The following is a 19,006-nucleotide window of genomic DNA, read 5'->3' on the forward strand; positions in this document are numbered from 1 at the left end:
GGAGTGGTGTGGTCAGAGCTGGATTTAGAAAGTCACAATGTAGAGATGGTCTGGATTACAGAGCAGTGGGAAGCGGAAGGTCCACAGGGCATCATTAGGAGGTTATTACATTAGTTCTGAAGAGAGGTGGTAGGGCAGTTGGCCCGGAGGGCGTGGGATGGAGAGATGGAACTCTCTGGAGACAAGAGACGGCATGGAGGTGCCGAGTGCTAATATAGAGGGTGTGGGGTGAAGTTGGGACTCCAAGATGACTAAATTCTAGGTCCACGTTAAAAAAAAAAAAGACTGACATCATTAACCGTAGAGAGAGAAATGAGAACAAAGGGGAAATTTGTGGGAGAGAATATGCTTGGTTTTATTCATGTCGCACTTGAGGTACTAACAGAATGTCAAGTAGATACGTAGAGGCACTGGTTGTGGGTGGCACTAGAGCCATCCGGGCACGATGCTCAAAGGGGCGGCCACTGAAACCGAGGGAAAATGGAACCACCCTGGAAGAGAACACAGGTGAGGCCAGAGCTTGGGGGCAAAGACTCACTCTAGACCAGTGGTTCATAGAAGGGCCCCAGGGAGACAGAGGAGGGGCTACCGAGAACTAGATGTATCCGTGCACCCTCACTGCCGTAACAAGGCACCGCAGCCTGGGCAGCTTAACTAGCGGAAATATATGCCCTCAAAGCCCGGAGGCTAGAAGTCCAAGATCAAAGTATCGGCAAGTTGGTTTCTTCTCCTCGGCTTGTAGATGGCTGTTTTCAACCACTGTCTTCACATGGTCTTCCCTTCGTGGGCATTAGTGTCCTCATCTCTTACACGGACACCAGTTATACAGGATCAAGCCCACCCATATGACCTCATTTCACCCTAATCACCACTTTGAAGGCCTCATCTCCAAATATATTTTGAGGTACACGGATTAGAATTACCCCATTAGGGCTCGGTCGGGGTGGAGGGTGGGACACAATTCAGCTCATAACCTAGAAACAGAAAGATCATGACTTTAGACAGAACTCAAGGGAAGAGTTTCAGAACGGACAGGGGCTGGCTCGGACCCACTCACCCCTTGCCTCTTCCCCTCTAAGGAGGCTCTTTGAGGCTCCTCTGCTGGTCGGCTTCCAACAAGGTAGGTCAAGGGGATGGCAGAGGCCAGAGTGGAGAAGCCAGGGGGGCTCCCCTCTCTAGCCCTTGCCAGGGTCCCCAGCATCAGTTTTCCTCGTGGCCCCATCTCCCATGGGACCCATCTGGGAGGCTCCTCCTTCCACCGGGTGACCCTGGCTCGAGGCTGAGGTCACCCCAGCTCCTTGGGGGTGGGTAGTGGCTTTCTGCTAGTTCTGTTCTCCGGGTTGCGTCACTGTCCGTGTTTGGTGTGTTGGCCCCTTCATTGTGTCTGTGGCCAATTTTCTGTTCTCAGATCCCCTCTGCTGGAATGTCTAGAGTGGTTTCCGTTTACCTGACTGGTAAAGACCCCATCGTCAGGAAAGCACATGCTGCAGAATGACGGAAGGGATGAAAACTGGAAACAGTTAGGACTTTGAGCAATGCAGGCAGAAGCTACCCTCCTAGGGCCAGCAGGGAAGGGGGAAGAGAACGTGTGATGTCCGGGAGGGGAGGGAAAGGTCAATCTTGTGGTCGTGAGATTCAAAAGGCTACCTGAAAGGGGCCATAGTGTTTGCCCAGAAAAACATTTAGGATCCATCATTTTGTGGCGCATTGTCCTTTCTCCAGCTGCTGACGTGTAGTGTGGTCTTACACAGAGGGCCTGATTTCTTCCCCTGCTTGTAGACGTACCACACACACAGTTACATCTGTGAATTCCGAGATCGGCTTTTCCACGGATTGTACCTGCTTTCCTTCAAGAGAGGAGACATGGAATGGTGAGAGGTGGGGAGGGTCCTTCCGCAGTGGATCCTCAGCATCCCTGTCCAGACCACAAGTCCCTCCTAAATTAAGTTCCCTTTTATGTACGTCAATTGCTTGATTAAACAGTTTATATACATCTAGCAAATTAAGCTTATCAGTATGGCAAGGCTGATGTTCTCTTAGATGTTTCAATATTCTTTAAAAGTCTTAGTAAGATTTTGAGTTAAAAGCAAGTCCCCATTGCACATCCGAATTCTAAGGCTGGGCCTAAAAGAGCCTCATTCTCTAACATGTTTCAGGCATATAGATACTAAATATGCATAGATTCCTTATTAATCCAGAAATATACATCTATGGTTTTGCTTCTTCTAAGCCTGTCTATATTTAACTCAAACTTTTATCAGATTAGGGGAAGGATTTTTTTTGGGGGGGGTTTATTTTTAAGTAATCTCTACGCCCAACATGGGGCTCAAACTCACAACCTCGAGATCAAGAGTTGCATGCTCACTGACTAAGCCAGCCAGGCGCCCCAGGGGGGGGATGGTTTTTTTGTTTTTTTTTTTAAAGAAAGCAGTTACTGTCCTGGTTAACGGAGATCACTATCATCAGACAGTTTTGCTGTTTTTTCTTCCCAGAGTCTTTAATGAGACGCTGAATCCCCCCTATCGTGAGCCTATCAGTGATTCTGTAATCTCAAGGAGATCAGTCACTTAGCCCTTCTCCAGATTCAAGTCAAAGCATTGCTAATTTCTGAACCACAGAAGCTTGTGGCTCCCACACTGGCTGATCAATTCTCAAGACTCATTGAAATTTTAAGATCTTTGGACCTAAGGACATCCTGTTCTCTGCTGTATTTTTAGGACCATCCAACTCTTCAGGAGCCTTAAGTCAAGAGCCGACCGACTGAATTCTGGCTCTCTCTGGCCTCACAGCTTATGGGGCCTTCGTACTGATGATTCTCCCTTGGCTCAGGAATAGCCTTCTAAAGGAAGAACTTCCTATTTACTAACTTACTTTCAATAGGATATGAGTTGGCACAAATGTAATCAAATAACAAGACTCACAATAACTTTTATTGTGGATCATCATGAACTCGTGGCTCCTGATACATTTAATGCATTTAAATTTGATACTCAAATTGTCCTGATTTGGCTGGTGGAGGGGGGGGGGTCCTGTATCCTTTTGACATGATCCTATTTTTCTTTGAAGCTTATGTTCTTTCTGGCACAGGTGGCCTGCACCAGGCATTTCTCTGAGGGCCTCTGGTTCCTTTTAATGGAGAAAACAGCATGCACGCCGGGAGCTGAGCGCTAGGGTGAATTTCAGGGTAAAGGGTGCTTTGAGGCCGCCTTCATGAACAAACCTGGAAAAGGCATTTCTTTTTCTCTGAAAGACACGAGTTTACTATTTTCGATAGTTTGAGGTGTTCTAACTTAAAATTCTTTTGATCCTCTCATTTTATCTCCTTTTCTCTTTACGTTAATAAAGTTGCCTTTTGCTTGATTTAACAAGGCATGTTCTAAAACTGTACTAATATAAGCATTAGAGCTCTTGTTGAATCATATACTGAACAGATACCAAGATTTTTATACAGTGCCTTTGGTTCTTAGTATCCCAGGAAGGATGCTTAGTTAATCTATGAACTTTTGTTTGGTGTGGCTCATTGTATATTTATCTGATACAGACTTTCCTACCACTGTTTTCATTCTGCTTTCAATTTAGGGATGCTGGTCCTCTAATAGCTGACAGTTTCAAGTTCTTATAAGGTGGTACAATTAGGCAAGTGGTCCCCAGCCCTCTCCAGATATTCACTTACTGGAGGAGGGTCCACCTGGCCCTTGCACCTGGAAATCAGCTCAGTCTACGCCATTCTCTGTAAGCTTCATTTCCTCATTACCACGTCCCTATACTGTCACTTAAACCGCAGTTATAAGATACACGTGTGTGTGATCTGTAGCCAAACTAACTCCTTCTGCCTGTTACCGAGCAATTGATAATACTAGGATCAATACATTTTACACAGCTGGTAAATAAATTTTAACTATGCTCAATCCTATTTTAAAACTTACATCCTTTAAAATATATGTAACACTGTCACCAATTTAATGTGTGACACACTGTTATGCCAAGATTTATAATGAATAAATTCAAATAATTTTCCCAGTTAGCATTGTCTTGACCTACTACCAGTCAACATGTTTATTTTTGCTGCCGGGAAATAGCTACTTTTTTGGCATTCCATAGAATGAAGAAATAATGACATATTGAGTATAGGCTCTTAAGGTTTTGTGTGAAAGCATCTTTTAATTCTTGGGTCAAAAATTACCCTTATAATCTGTGTTTTTTAAAAGTAATCTCTACAGCTGACTTGGGGCTTGAACTCATGACCCCAAGATCAAGAATCACATGCTCTTTAAGCCAGCCAAGTGCCCCTATTATCTGTATTTTTAATTACAAATAATTGTGTAGAACTTAGAGTCCTTTTAATAAATGTAAAACCTCCAAAAAGCAACAATATTAGAAAGATAACCAAAGTTTTTAAAAATTAAAATGCAATTAAAATAGCAAATTCTCAGCTTCCTTATATAAGAAATACTTTATGGAAATGTGCAAGGCATTTAATACAAAATTCTCCTATTTGGAATACATGCTTTTAAAAATTAGGAATCCAAAATTGATCTTTGACCAAGGATGGGGTGTTGGTTGGTTTGATCTGTACCTTTTTGGGGCCTGGCATTTGTCAATCAGCAAGATTTAAAATGACAACCTTCTTCCCCTTTGAGGCCCTGTTCACCGCCCAATTCTCAGTTATACTTTTGCTGGTAGCTTGTTTCTGTCAGTCCAAATTGCAGTTTTCTTTTTGGTTTTATACCAATAATAAAAAGGATCATTGGCTTAAAATTGTTTAATTTACTTCACAGTTAAACGCATATGCGGATAGTCACCCTGCTACTTTCTGGCTAACAAACATAACACACCATAGACATTCAAAGAATGAAAGAAGAGCTTTTCCCATGCTATGGTTTTTACCAACAAAAACCTCATGATTTCAACTAAATTTGCTTTTAAATACTTTTTTTGGAGGACCATTTTTTCCAAACAGATGGTCATTCTTGAGACCCTGAGATCTGTGCATATCATGTGTTTTAGCACTCCCACACCGATGTGGAGGGAATAGATGCTCTTACGTATAAAGCAGAGACTGTGTAGTTCAGTTGCTAAAGTGAACTGTTTACGGTGAGAGCTATTTAAAACTGAGCATCTGCTAAACACTCCCATCAGACTAGGCTCCCCTCACAAACTATCCTTCTCAGCTCTGGCCACTTGACTGAGTTTGGAAAGCTTTCCAAAGGCAGACAGAGCTAATGTCAGTAGGACAGGCTTCCGCTAGGGAGGGACAGTTAATCTGTTTCATGGGGGAGCAGGACGTCCTCTAGGGGAGTGACACTCTTTTGGTTAACACTCTGCCTTCTCCCTAACCCATCACTTCCAGGGCATGCCTCCTAAGAGCAGACTAGAAACTTTGGATCCGTTTTTTCTGTCGAGAGTGAGTCATGGTGAGGAGTTACCCAGCTGGCGTTCAGTTGCTGGCCTGTGAGCCCCGCAATAACTCCCTGCAGTGATGTTCTTGTAAATGACAGTGTCTTGCTTTTAAATTCCTAGTTTGTGGTCTATTCCTGGTCTGTTCTCCACAACAATTTGGAAGAGTCTAGTTAATAGTCCAGAGCAGCCCAGACCTAGGGAGTGACAGAAGTGGACTTCAACAGTGCTCAAATTTTTTTTTAAATATTTTTTTAAATTTATTTCTAGGAGAGAGAGAGAGAGAGAGACAGCGTGAGCAGGGGAGGGTCAGAGAGAGAGGGAGATACAGACTCTGAAATACGCTCCAGGCTCTGAGAGGGCAGTCAGCACAGAGCCCGACGCGGGGCTCGAACCCAAGAACCGCGAGATCATGACCTGAGCGAAAGTCGGACGCTTAACCGACTAAGCCACCCAGGCGCCCCAACCGTGCTCAAATTTTTAACGTGCTTGTGAATCACCTGGGGATCTGGTGAAAGTGCAGACGCTGATTCAGTGGGTCCGGGGTGGACTTTGGGGTTCTGCATTTCTAGTGAGTTCCCAGGCGGTCCCAGTGCTGCCGGTCCCGGGACCACACTTGAGAGTGACGAGAGACTGAAGTTGTGAATCACGTACGCACACAGAAAGGTCTGAGGTCTAATTTTGCATCCTTCCCTTTTTCTTCCATCTGGGGATGATGAAGCCAGGCTCCATCCTTGAGCCTGACATGTGCCTGTTTAACTTCTCTTACTCCTCTGTCTGCCTTCCTGGGCCTCAGGGGGAATAGTGCTCCTCAGCCCAAGGGTCAAGAAGGAGCTTCACACACTGCGCAGTTCAAGTTCACCCACTGTGGTCCCCGTTCTTTGTAACAGAGCTGTATACAGAATGGACTCTCCCATTTCCCCTTCTGAGACCACGACATCTTGAAGCATCTAAAGGCAAAGCTGGAGAATTCCTACTCTGGCTCGTTGGAGTTACGTGTCTGGGAAGGTGGGGTTACAAAGCTCTTAAGGAACGGGGAAAAACGAGAGATGCTTATGACTTTCGGACAGAAGCGATGACCTCTCCATAGTGCAAGTGGAGAGACTGGCCCTTAGAGCCATAATTCAGCAAACTCCAAGAAGGCTATCTGAAGGGTTTGTCCAGTAAAACATTAGGGTTTATCACTTTGTTAAGCTTTTTCCTTTTCTTTTTTTTAAAAATGTTTTTTATTTATTTCTGAAAGAGAGAGACAGCGTGAACAGGGGAGGGTCAGAGAGAGAGGGAGACACAGAATCTGAAGCAGGATCCAGGCTCTGAGCTAGCTGTCAGCACAGAGCCCGGTGCGGGGCTCGAACCCACGAACCGTGAGATCACCTGAACCGAAGTTGGACACTTAACCGACTGAGCCACCGAGGGGCTTTTTCCTTTTCTTATTCCTAACTTGTTAGCCCCGTGTTATCCTGGAGAGGCTAAAGCCTTACTTAGAGGGGATTCATTCATGTCTTTCTCCAGTGACACAATTTTAGGCCTTGTGACTATGAAGGAACTCCCTTCCCAATTGCCGCTGTCCTGCCGGGAAGTGGAAGATACCGCTTGAGCCTTGCTCAGCGCTTACTGTCTTTCTCTTGGCTCTGGTCCACTGTGGTGCTTATCCAGTTTCTGAGCCCAGTTATTTCTTTTCGGATTCTCTCTCTTTTAAAATCTACTGTTGCTCTATGCAATGGGGAAGAAGTTCCTATGTTCTCTTGAGTTTAAGTCTGAAGTTCTAAAAGCAGGTTTTCTATACTGCAATTTCAAGGCTGACGAAGAAGTGGTGAGGGCAGCTTAAAATCCATCCTTGGATTAGGCGAGATTTGGGAGCGGCAGACGCGGTCGCTAGCGCACTGTGCCCTCCACTTACAACGAAGGCCAGGGTAGGAAGCAACGCAGGGAAGATCTCTGCTATGTATGCTTCAGAGATGCTGGGGCCCCGTGTTTTTGCAAACTGCCGTTTAAACAAGCGCGGTTCCGCGGGAGAAATCTCACTGTCAGGAATAATTATGCTCCTCTTCGGGGACAAGAACACTGTGACGCATGACTGGTAAGTTTCCCTTTTTTTCCTGGTCTTAGGACGCTCACAAATTGGTGACCCGCACGTACAAGAACACTAGGCAGCNGGGCACTGCTCACCTGGAGCGTATTTGCTGACATCCTCTCCTCCACTGTGCGCTGAATTTGAACTTGAATTCCCAGAAAAGACAGCAGATCCTCAGTCTTCGGTCAGATGGCTCCTGGGTGACAAAAAACGGCCCAGGCAGTCGGCGAGTTTCACCGACCGGGGCACCCCACTGATTGCCTTTGCATCTGTTTTGTTTCGATTTGCACACAGCCTTTGTTTTTTTGGCTCCGTGCTTAGCCGGGTGGCTGCAAGTTCAGCAGGCTCTTTCACGTGGCGGTCGCTTAATCTGTGCAAAACCTCCGTCCCCTTTCTGGAAAAGTGCAGCGCTGCGCAGATTTCCACTGACATCACTAACACTGTTTTCGTTGACACCTAAAAGTGTTTGCTTTTATCGGTTTCCCTTTCCTCTTCCTTCCGGAAAGTTGGCTCACTTGGCATTAAAGTAAGGTTTTCCGTGTGTGCGAAACCGCTAACACCAGCGTGGGAATTAAAATCTTATCCCAGGTTGAATACTTGGTTGTATGCTTAGTTTGAAATTACACTGTGCTACTAGTAAATCAGAACTGCCCTTACTTGTTAATATAACACAGAGAACGAGTGACCGCTTTCTCAGTTGTGGGAGCCCGCCTCGATGTGGGGCCTTGAGACATTCGTTCTGCCTGAGGGTCTAATTAATTAGGGCTTAATTCTCCAAAGAATCTGGATTGAGAGAATTAACAAAATAAGGAAAAATTGAGGGGTGCATTTTTCTATTGCAGTGGTTTCCAGTCTCGATTCATTTACTAAAAAAGAATCTAAGATTTAGATGGAAGATTTTGGACATTCTAAAATATCGAGATGTAAATACTTTTAATTTTCTTGGAAGACAGTTTTACTTTTGATTCATCTCTATGACTCTATTGGTCTTTTGTTAACTACCATAACTATAATTAGTGCTTTTCCTTTCTTTCTGACTGCTCCAGCCGGTTGCGGGGTGGGGGTGGGGGGTGGGGATCCCAGCCACACTAGCCTTAGGCTTTCCGGGATTCGTAACCTGCTGTGCTTTTGATGTTTGAAATTAACTCTTCCTCACCCTACAGCTTTGCTCAGATACTGTCTCAAGGAGATGTTCATTCTTCACACTAGATGGGACTGGCCTGCCCTGTGCCCAGATAAACTTTAAATCATCCTTCATGTTTCTAGGTTTTATCTTTTTCTCCCTAGGAATTGGGTCTCTTTTGCTTAGCAGCTTGCCTGTGATAGTCACTCAGTACTTCAGTGAATGAGGAGTGGTTGGTGGTTGTTGGGTTTCAGCTCTGATGTTTAAGACCTGCGTTTGGAAAGCTTGACTTTGTGATTGGTGCTGTTATAATTCAAGATCTAAAATATCGTGGGGCTAATGATTTGGTTCGCTAAACACCTTATTGTCAGTCTACCCTGACTGAAGTAACTTTACAGAAACAAATTTTATGGGTTTGTTGTCTCCACATTTCGTTTATTTATTTTTAATGTTTTATTTATTTTTGAGAGAGAGAGAGAGACAGCGTGAGCAGGGGAGGGGCAGAGAGAGAGGGAGACACAGAATCTGAAGCAGGCTCCAGGCTCTGAGCTAGCTGTCAGCACAGAGCCTGACCCAGGGCTCGAACCGACTAACAGAGATCATGACCTGATCCGAAGTTGGACACCCTAACCGACTGAGCCACCCAGGCGCCCCCACTTTTCGTATATTTAGAATCCGATAAATAGAATGTGGACGTTTATATAATTTAAGGTCCCACAGAAATTGATAAGTATAACCAAAAAGTTTATACAAACTGGAAAAAATTTTAATGTTTATTTATTTTTGGGAAAGGGGCAGAGAGAGAGAGACAGAGAATCCCAAGCAGGCACTGCAGAGTCCATTGCAGGGCTTGAACCTATGATCCTGTGAGATCATGACTTGAGCCGACATCAAAAACCGGCCATCCAACTGACGGAGCCACCTAGGTGCCCTCTAACTGGAAATTTTAAGCTTTTTGTTTAATATGTACATATTCTGTGTTTAAGTAAGGAGGACAATCTGTTTTCTTAAATTTTTTTTTTTTAATGTTTATTCATTTTTGAGAAAGAGAGAAATAGAGTGAGAGAGAGCAAGCAGGGGAGGGGCAGAGAGAGAGAGAGGGAGACAGGGAGTCCAAAGCAGGTTCCGCGCTGACAGTGCAAAGCCTGATGTAGTGCTGGAACCCGTGAACTGCAAGTTCATGACCTGAGCCAATATTGGACGCTCAACCGACTGAGCCACCCAGGCGCCCCTGTTTTTTGTTGTTAACTGCTATATTGCTAGTTAAGTGTACCCATGGAAAGTTTTTTTCTCCTCCAAATTTTCATTTATTAATGAGTTCAGTAGCTATTTATTAATACTGCACTGTGTGCCAGGTTACTAGGCCAGGTACAAACGCCTTTTGATCCTCCCAGCAAGTGCGGATTTGAACTGTAATAAGCAAGCATTGTGTGGAGCTTGGCCGTTGTGCAATTTTTTAAATTTTTTATTAAGGAAATTTTTTTAATGTTTATTTTTGAGAGAGAGAGAGAAAGAGACAGAGAGAGAAAGAGAGAGAGAGCAAGTTGGGGGGGGCAGAGAGAGAGAGAGAGAGAGAGGGAGACACAGAATCCGAAGCAGGCTCCAGGCTCTGAGCTGTCAGCACAGAGCCCGACGCGGGGCTCGAACCCACGAACTGTGAGATCATGTGAGCCAAAGTCAGACACTCAACCGACTGAGCCCCCAGGTGGCCCTGAGCTTGACCATGTTTTGGTGGTGATGGTAAGGCTCACCTCCTGCAGCTTCGATTTCAGCTTTCCTGCTCCGGATATGCCTTGATTTTAGTGGGTTAAAGCCTTTTAAAATTAATTTACTCTCCTTTTAGAGGGATTTCAGGGAGAGCACAGATTAATGGATGTATCCAATCTGATAACCAATATTGATGTTATAAAGGCTGGAGGAAATGGAAGAGCAGTTCTTCAGGCTTCTGTTAGTAAGGGGCTTCATGTGACCGGCATGCACTCCTGAGCCTCCTCACCTTTTTTTTAAAAATATTTTTATTTATTTCTAGGAGAGAAAGAGACACCGTGAGCAGGGGAGGGTCAGAGAGAGAGGGAGACACAGACTCTGAAATAGGCTCCAGGCTCTGAGCTGGCAGTCAGCACAGAGCCCGACGGGGGGCTCGAACCCACGAACCGCGAGATCATGACCTAAGCGAAAGTTGGACGCTTAACCGACTAAGCCACCCAGGCGCCCCGAGCCTCCTCACCTTTAAATGTGCTTCTGAGTTGTAATTTGGAGCGTTCCCCATGCTGTGAGCAGGAAGAAATGATGGGGGCGAGCCCAGCTTCAGAACAGATTGTTGATAACAAATATCTAGAGATGTTCAAGTTGTCATGAATCATAGAAGGGGTGTTGCAGGTGGTTACCTAGCCACAGTTCAGCAGGAAACACAGGGTTAATGTGGTCTGCGGGAGCACATCCAATAAACTCGTGTAGATTTCACCTGGGATTCCAGAGGAATCCTGGATGTTGGTACTAGTGGCTGTTGTGATATGAAGTGATACTGAATCCTCTCCCCTTTTTTTGTGTGTTTCTTTCCCTCTATCCAGTCCATTGATGACTTGAGCAAATGGGCCCTATTTCTTGTTTCTCCTTTTATACTCGAAGCAGAACACATAGCGTTTGTGACTGAGAGCATTTGGGTGCAAGGCGAGAATTTACAGAGACCATCTTCCTCTTCAGAAGCTGTGAGTAACATGTTTTTCACTTGTGTCCCATAAGAAAAACTATGTCTTAACCAAAAGTAAATATGTTCTTTTTCTTTAAAAAAATTTTTTTTAATGTTAACTTATTTTTGAGAGAGTGAGAGAGAGAGGGAGGGAGAATGAGAGAGTGAGCATGAGATGGGGAGGTGCAGGGGCAGAGAGAGAGGGAGACCCAGAATCTGAAGCAGTCTCTAGGCTTCGAGCTGTCAGCACAGAGCCCGACGTGGGGCTCAAACCCACGAACTGTGAGATCATGACCTGAGCCAAAGTCTGATGCTTAACCAACTAAGCCACCCAGGTGCCCCTAGATTTGTTTATTTCTATGGGTGTTCTTTCCTGGCCTTTTAAACTCTCTTTCTGATTTGGATATTTTGGGTTAAATAAAAATATATTAACAAAATTATTTTCACCTGTTTCTACCTTTTTAATGTGGCTACTGGAAAATCTGCCCTGGTGGCTTGTGTTTGTGGCTCATGGTATGTTTTCAATGGGTGGCGTGGCTCGAGGGACATCCAGCCTGTCCCTCCGGCTTCTTCACGTCAGGTTGATCTGGATCTCCAGGCCCTTCCTAGACATCTCCCCTGGAGTATTGTGAAAACACTTCAAGGTTAAGAACCTGACAAAGAGTAGTTGTTTATATTTCTCTGCTTGAAAAAAAGAAAGTCTCAGAGGAGCGCCCCAACCTGTTCTTCCGCCTGCCTCCTTCCTGCCCTTAAGGTCCGAATCCTTCGGACATCCCTCCCCAGGCGCTCACTTCCTTCATTTCCATTCTTCGTCTCATGCTTGGCCGCAGATCTGTTTGTCTACACCGTGAAAATGTCATCCTGTCTGGTGTCCGTGGGTTTCCCTCTCGGTGGCCAGAGTTCTCTTTGTGGACACAAATCCAGGGGAACCCGCATCCTTGCTCCGGCTTCGGGGGATGCCTTCCCCCCAGACACAGTCATGCCCTTGGGCTCATGGAAGTCTGAGCCTAGCCCGGCCTTGGTGTCTGTGCTGAGTCCTTGTCCTCACTCGGCCACCACGTGTTCCCTGCCTGCCACTAGCTAATGCAGCAGGGGTTTGCTGGTGATAGCCGTGGTCACTGGATTTCCATGTCACAAGCTCCATCTTTAAGATATTGTGTTGGGATGAGAGGAAAGGAAGAGAGGAGGAAAGCCAGACATAAATGACTAGAATTCAAGATAGATTGAAATAAGAGCTTTGAGATTCGTGAAGATATTTGTTTATTTATTTGAGATTGGTGAAGATGTTTAAAGAAGAACAAGGGGCGCCTGGGTGGATCAGTCTGTTAAGCATCCGGCTTCGGTTCAGGTCATGATCTCACAGTTTATGGGTTCGGGCCCCACGTCGGGCTCTGTGCTGACAGCTCAGAGCCTGGAGTCTGCTTCGGATTCTGCGTCTCCCTCTCTCCCTGCCCCTCCCCACTTGCGCTCTGTCTCTCTCTCTCTCTCAAAAATAAATAAAAAAAATTAAAAAAAAAAAAGAACATTAAAAAAAAGGAGAGCAAGAAACTGTTTGTAATTCACAAGGGACATAGGAGTTTGCAGGTGGCCTGAGAGCAGTCCAGTGTGCTGTGACACCCCGGTCCCTCCTGCAGTCTCCTGATGTTTCTTCTAGGCTTCTATAGAGTTAGGATAATAACGATACCGTTTATCAAGCTCCTGCTGGGTCTTTTACATACATTACTTCTGTGCTTACAATTCTGTGAGAAGTTATTCTTGTCATTTTATTTATTTTTTAAAGTTTATTTATCTTTGAGAGAGAGCATGTGCGTGCGTGCATGTGTGTACAAGGGGGTAGGGGCAAAAAGAGAGTGGGGGACAGAGGATCTGAAGCAGGCTCTGTGCTGAGAGCTGACAGCCGACACCTGACGTGAGGCTCAAACTCATGAACCTTGAGATCATGACCTGAGCCGAGGTCAGATGCTTCACCAACTGAGCCACCCAGACGTCCCTTATTCTTGTCATTTTAAGAGAGAAAAACCGAAGTCATAAGATTGAGTGACACTTCTAAAGCCACCGGCTGCTGGGCACATGGCTGGCTTAGTCAGAGGAGGGTGTTACTCTCAATCTCGAGATAGTGAGTTCAGTTGCCACATGGGGTGTAGAAATTATTTATAAATTAAAAAAAAATCTTAAAAAATAAAGCCTCCAGCTGCTGAGTGGCAGATAAAGTTTGAACCAACGTCCATACCCTTTAGTAGTCAAGGGAATACATTAGTTTCTAGAGATCTAGACATTGTGGTTTCCTAGTTGTAGCAACAAAGCTTGTATTAACTCAAGGCCAATGCTTGCAGCTCCTCTCCTGTGTTTGGTAGAAAGGTGCCAGTTGGTGATGTGAAGTATTTTGGTGAACTCAGGCATGATTTTTATTTCTTTTTAAGTTTTTGTTGATAAAATTTTATTGATTTATTTTTTGAGAGAGAGAGAGAATCCCAGGCAGACTCTGAGCTGTCAGCACAGAGCTTGACACGGGGCTTAAACTCATGAGCCGTGAGATCATGACCTGAGCCAAAGTCAGACACTTAATTGACCCAGCCACCCAGGTGCCCCTAAAACAGTGATTTCAATGTATTACAATTATAAATGACATGATCAGTTAGTTTGAATCATGCCAATAAATATTTACCTTTTTTTTTATGTTTATTTATTTTTGAGAGACAGAGACAGAGCACAAGTGGGGGAGGGCCAGAGAGAGAAGGAGACACAGAATTCGAAACAGGCTCCAGGCTCTAAGCTAGCTGTTAGCACAGAGCGCGATGCAGGGCTCAAACCCACGAACCCTGAGATCATGACCTGAGCCAATGTTGGACGCTCAACTGACTGAGTCACCCAGGCGCCCCCAAAGCTCAAATGACTTTAGAGTGAAGTGCAAAATACATTCATAAGAGCTCCCCCCCAAATGCAAAATCCCGTTAAGGAATCAACCTGAATGAGGACAGTGAGATATGAGATCGACTCCTTTTTTTTTTAAGTTTATTTATTTAGAGAGGGAGAGAGGAAGAGAGCGCACGTGAGGGAGGTGCAGGGAGAAAAATGGAAAGAATCCCAAGACCCAGAAAGGCACTCAAGTGCCTCAAGTTCAGGACTGTGAAATCACGACCTGAGCTGAAATCAAGAGTTGGACGCTTAACTAACTGAGCCACCCAGGTGCCCCTCAACTCCTTTTTTTAAAGCAGACTCCATGTCCAACGCAGGGCTTGAACTCATGACCCCTGAGATGAAGAGTTGCATGCTCTACAGACTACGCAAACCAGACACCTGAGATTAATTCTTTTTCAAGTCTGAAGGGCCAACTTATAAAATGGAGTTCAGTGTAACAGCCAGGGTGGTCTAAGAATTCGCTCTAAATATCTCCAGCTCCTGGCTGCAGGACCCACCAAACAACCCTCTGATCGTAAATAAATGAATTAACTGGATAGTAGCTGTCTTCCCTGGTGGGCAGGCATCTTTCTTCCTCAGAAAATTAAGAAATAAGCTATTACCATTAAGCAAGATCTTTTTAATTAAAAAAAATTTTTTTTAATGTTTATTTTGAGAGAGAGAGAAAGAGCGTGAGTGGGAGAGGAGCAGAGAGAGACAGAAACACAGAATCCGAAGCAGCTCCAGGCTCTGAGCGGTCAGCACAGAGCCCAACGTGGGGCTCGAACCCACAAAACGCAGATCATGACCTGAGTCGAAGTCGGATGCTTAACCAACTGAGCCACCCAGGCATTCCGCCATTAAGCAAGAACTTAATTAAATCTTTGTTAGAATATATATTAAATGAGATGGTTACTGTGAGACATGCTAATTATCTCCCAGGATCTTCTAGTCTGTCTTTCTTCCCTTCAACCCATGGCTGTCCAGCTAGGGCTGTAGATGTCAGGCTGCCCTGCAGCTGACTGGACAGGAGCAGAAGTGACCCATGAAACTTCTGGGTCACAGTTTTTAAAGAAGAAGCTGGCTGGCCGCCACCTTCGCTAGTCCCCCATCCTGAGGGCTGGAATGTGCATGAGGTTAACAGCGGTGGCTGGGGCAGTATGAACCAGTGTCTACCAAGGGACAGAACAAGGCTGGCAGAGCGCACGTAACAGTGCAATAAGACAGAAGGGAACGAGCTCCCTGGATGGTCTTATGGAGCAGAACCACCTCCACAAGAGGGAGAGAGAAAATTCTAGCTTGTTTGCACACCTGCATTTCTGGGTCTCTCATATAGTAGCTTAGCATCTCCCCTACAAAGCACAGCAACTGTTCCTTCAGATGCTATACATCTCTTAACCCCATAAAGATATGCAAGTAAGGGACACCTGGGTGCCTCAGTTGGTCAAACGTCCGGCTCTTGTTTTCAGCTCAGGTCAGGATCTCACAGCTCGTGAGTTCGATCCCCACAGAATGCTCTGCACTGACAGTACGGAGCCTGCTTGGGATTCTGTCTGCTTCTCTCTCCACCTTTCGTCTGCTTCTGCTCTCTCTCTCTCTCTCTCTCAAAATATATTAATAAATTTAAAGAAAAAAGATGTGCAACTAAGTAACAATGACTTAGGAAGTTAAGAGCACAGCAGTCACATTTTGTGTTAAGAAAGAATCCGTGCATATTTGATATTTTATATAATCGCAATATTTTAGATATCTTGGCCTTGGTTTTGGGTTGAAATCTTACAAAATATACATGTAACATTAGCGTATATAGGAAAACATCAAGCTTGCTCTAAGTTCAATAATTTATAACATTGGGGCACCTAGGTAGCCCCGTAGGTTGAGCATCCGACTCTTGATTTCGGCTCAAGTCATGACCCCAGGGTCGTGGGATCGAGCTCCGCCTCAGGCTCTGTGCTGAGCATGGAGCCTGCTTGGGATTCTCTTTCCCCCTCTCCCTCAGTCCCTGTTCCCCACTTGCTCTCTCTCTCTCCCCCTCTATAAAATAAAAATAAAAACAATAATAATTTATAAGAGTTATGTAAGTGTTCAGAAATGGTGTTTGCTCACTTAGATGCCTTATATATCTAAAAAGAAACTGGTCTAGGGAGGGAGGGGGCAGAATGGGTGGATAGATTCCGGGGGACCACATAGGTGCTTCTTCCATTTCCATATTGAGTGGCGAATTCACGGGTATTTATCATATAAATTTCAAAGTCATGAGTGAATGAGGGCCATGCGTAACCAACAATGAGAGTACATTTTGATCAAGGATTAGGATTATTCCAAATCTGCATAGAGTCTAAAAATAAAACAAAATATTTTAAGATATTTGAGCCTGTAAATAGGACAAATATTATTCAGACCTACCATTAAAAGTGATCCCAAACTTTTGCTAAATGTCTAAGCATGCTAAACTAGGACTTAAAAGCCCAAATTGGAACTATTAGGTTACCACAAATGGGCTCTTCATAGGTTTAAAAAGAAAAGCCAGGGGCTCCTGGGTGGCTCAGTTGGTTGGGCATCTGACTGGCTCAGGCCAAGATCTCATGGTTTGTGGGTTCGAGCCCCGCGTCAGACTCTGTGCTGACAGCTAGCTCGGAGCCTGGAGACTGCTTCAGAATCTGTGTCTCCTTCTCTCACTGTCCCTTCCCTACTTGTGCTCTGTCTCTCAAAAATAAATAAACGTAAAAAAAAATCTGCTTTAGATTCTGTGTCTCCCTCTCTCTCTGGCCCTCCCCTGCTCATGCTATCTCTCTCTGTCTCTCAGAAATAAATAAAACATTAAAAAAATTAAAAAAAAAATAAAGTCACTTGAGTTTTGGGGCACCTGAGTGGCTTAGTTGGTTAAGTGTCTGACTTCGGTTCAGGTCTTGGTCTTATGGTTCGTGAGTTCGAGCCCTGCATTGGGCTCTATGCTGACAGCTCAGAGCCTGGAGCCTGCTTCAGATTGTGTCTCCCCCTCTCTCTGCCCCTCCCCTGCTCAAACTCTGTCTTTCTCTCTCTCTCAAAAATAAAAAAATATTAACATTAAAAAAAATGTGAGTTTAACAAGACCTTAAGATATTAAATTGAAAATATAAATGTCAGAAAGACTTTTGACCTTGACGAAAGGTTACATTCTTTCATATTTCTTGGATTATAGATCTCCTATAGATATTTAAAATATCTTTTTGAATTTGGGATAGCTCAAATGACTTTCCTTTGTGGCCATACTATAGACCCTAATGACAAATAAGTGAATCTTGGGAATTCAGGTTTTCAAAGAATGTAGTATTCATATATTCATATTTTCACTAAGTCATTCATTAACCTATTTATTGGTCATCTACTGTTTTCCAATTATTTTGCTAGGGGCCATAACAGATACCAGCGGAGCATGGTAGATTCAGCTCAATTTTCAATATCTTCTGTACTGATATCCGCAGTCCTATTTAGTAAGAATTAATGACCCAAAAAACTTAACATAATTCTTTTGCTGCAGAAAATTCACTTATGTTCCTTGTACTCTTATCAAGGCATTCATTCACTCATCCAGGGTTTATCCAATGCCTGTTACTTGTCAGCTTGTGTGCCAGAGCTGGAGTTACGTGGCGTGTGGAGATGAACGATGCATTCAGAGATGATGGTCCCTGTCATCTTAAGGAGCTCGCTGTGTGGGAGGGAAGACAGCTAAGTAGAGGAACACTTGAACACTTGAAATGTCACCATGATAAGTGCAGTGAAAAGGCATGGATGGGGGTGGTGGCAACCTCTCTAGATAGGGGTGAGGTCAGGAAGGACATTTCAGCAGAGGTCATGTCTGAGTTTTAAAGGAAAAAACAGGGATTTGGTGCAGAGGAGGGAAGGGCTTCCCAGGCAGAACAGCAGGGGCAGAAGCACACGAAGTTTGCCCCTGGGGCTACTGCACGTGGCCCAGTGACATGGAGCCTCCAGTGACATGAGCAGAGTTGAACTGTCCCTGCCAAGCCCTGCCCATGTTGAGATCGAGCAAAATAAATGATTAGCTTAAGCCGCTAAATTTGGGGGTTGTTTGTTATGCAGTGATGGGTGACTAGGACACCTGGGGTGTCTTCTAAAACTTCTGCTCTTCCTCAGCTTCCCAGCCTCAGTGGGGTGGGCGTGTAAAGTGGGCAGTGAGCCCTCGGGGATGCTAATGCAGTACACCTTGGGGGGCCTCAGGTGCTTAGGGGACACACCTGGAGCCCAAGACTAGTAAAAGAGGGTGCCAACACGGGTATTTCTATTATTTTCTGACTTACTCTCCGTTACTCAGAAGATTAAGATACCTGGACCCTCCTTTTCCTTGGGTGTCCGCTCTGTCCTGGTTTTCAAGGACCGCTTGATTTTGCCGTCAGCCTATTACAGCTCTTGTTTGCAGTGGAGTTGTGACGTCACTTAACACCGTCACTCGATTTTCCAACACCCTTCTAAAAGTGCCACAGGGCATATTAGTCTTTGAAATAACAGCGTGAGAATGAAGTTTGTTGTAATCCTTTTCCTTGGTGTTTGCAAACCTGAAGGCCGCAGGGATACCCACAGGCTGGAGGTAACTCCCTTCCTTCTCTCTCCCAGCATCCCGTTCTTCCCATCTCTGCGTGCCTCCCACTCCTTTGTCCAGTTTGTCGCTGGAAATGTTAAAAACCAAGGACGCCCAGTGACTCAGTTGTTTGAGCGTCCGACTTTGGCTCAGGTCATGATCTGACAGTCATGGGTTCGAGCCCCGCGTCGGGCTCTGTGCTGACAGCTCAGAGCCTGGAGTCTGCTTTGGATTCTGTGTCTCCCTCTC

The 19,006-nt window shown here is 45.0% G+C and overlaps 1 protein-coding gene across 1 annotated transcript in view; it reads left to right on the forward strand.

Annotated features, from left to right (window-relative positions):
- The first annotated feature begins 445 nt into the window (after positions 1-445).
- The window catches only part of HLCS (holocarboxylase synthetase), a 223,286-nt gene continuing 204,725 nt past the window's right edge, over positions 446-19,006 (forward strand). The window contains exons 1-2 of the mRNA XM_077765496.1: positions 446-507; positions 1,080-1,120. Coding sequence (XP_077621622.1) covers positions 446-507; positions 1,080-1,120 — 103 coding nt within the window. The remainder of the gene's footprint in view (positions 508-1,079; positions 1,121-19,006) is intronic.

Source organism: Crocuta crocuta, unplaced genomic scaffold (assembly GCF_008692635.1).
Source record: "Crocuta crocuta isolate KB4526 unplaced genomic scaffold, BGI_CrCroc_1.0 scaffold84, whole genome shotgun sequence".
Taxonomy (NCBI): Eukaryota; Metazoa; Chordata; class Mammalia; order Carnivora; family Hyaenidae; genus Crocuta; species Crocuta crocuta.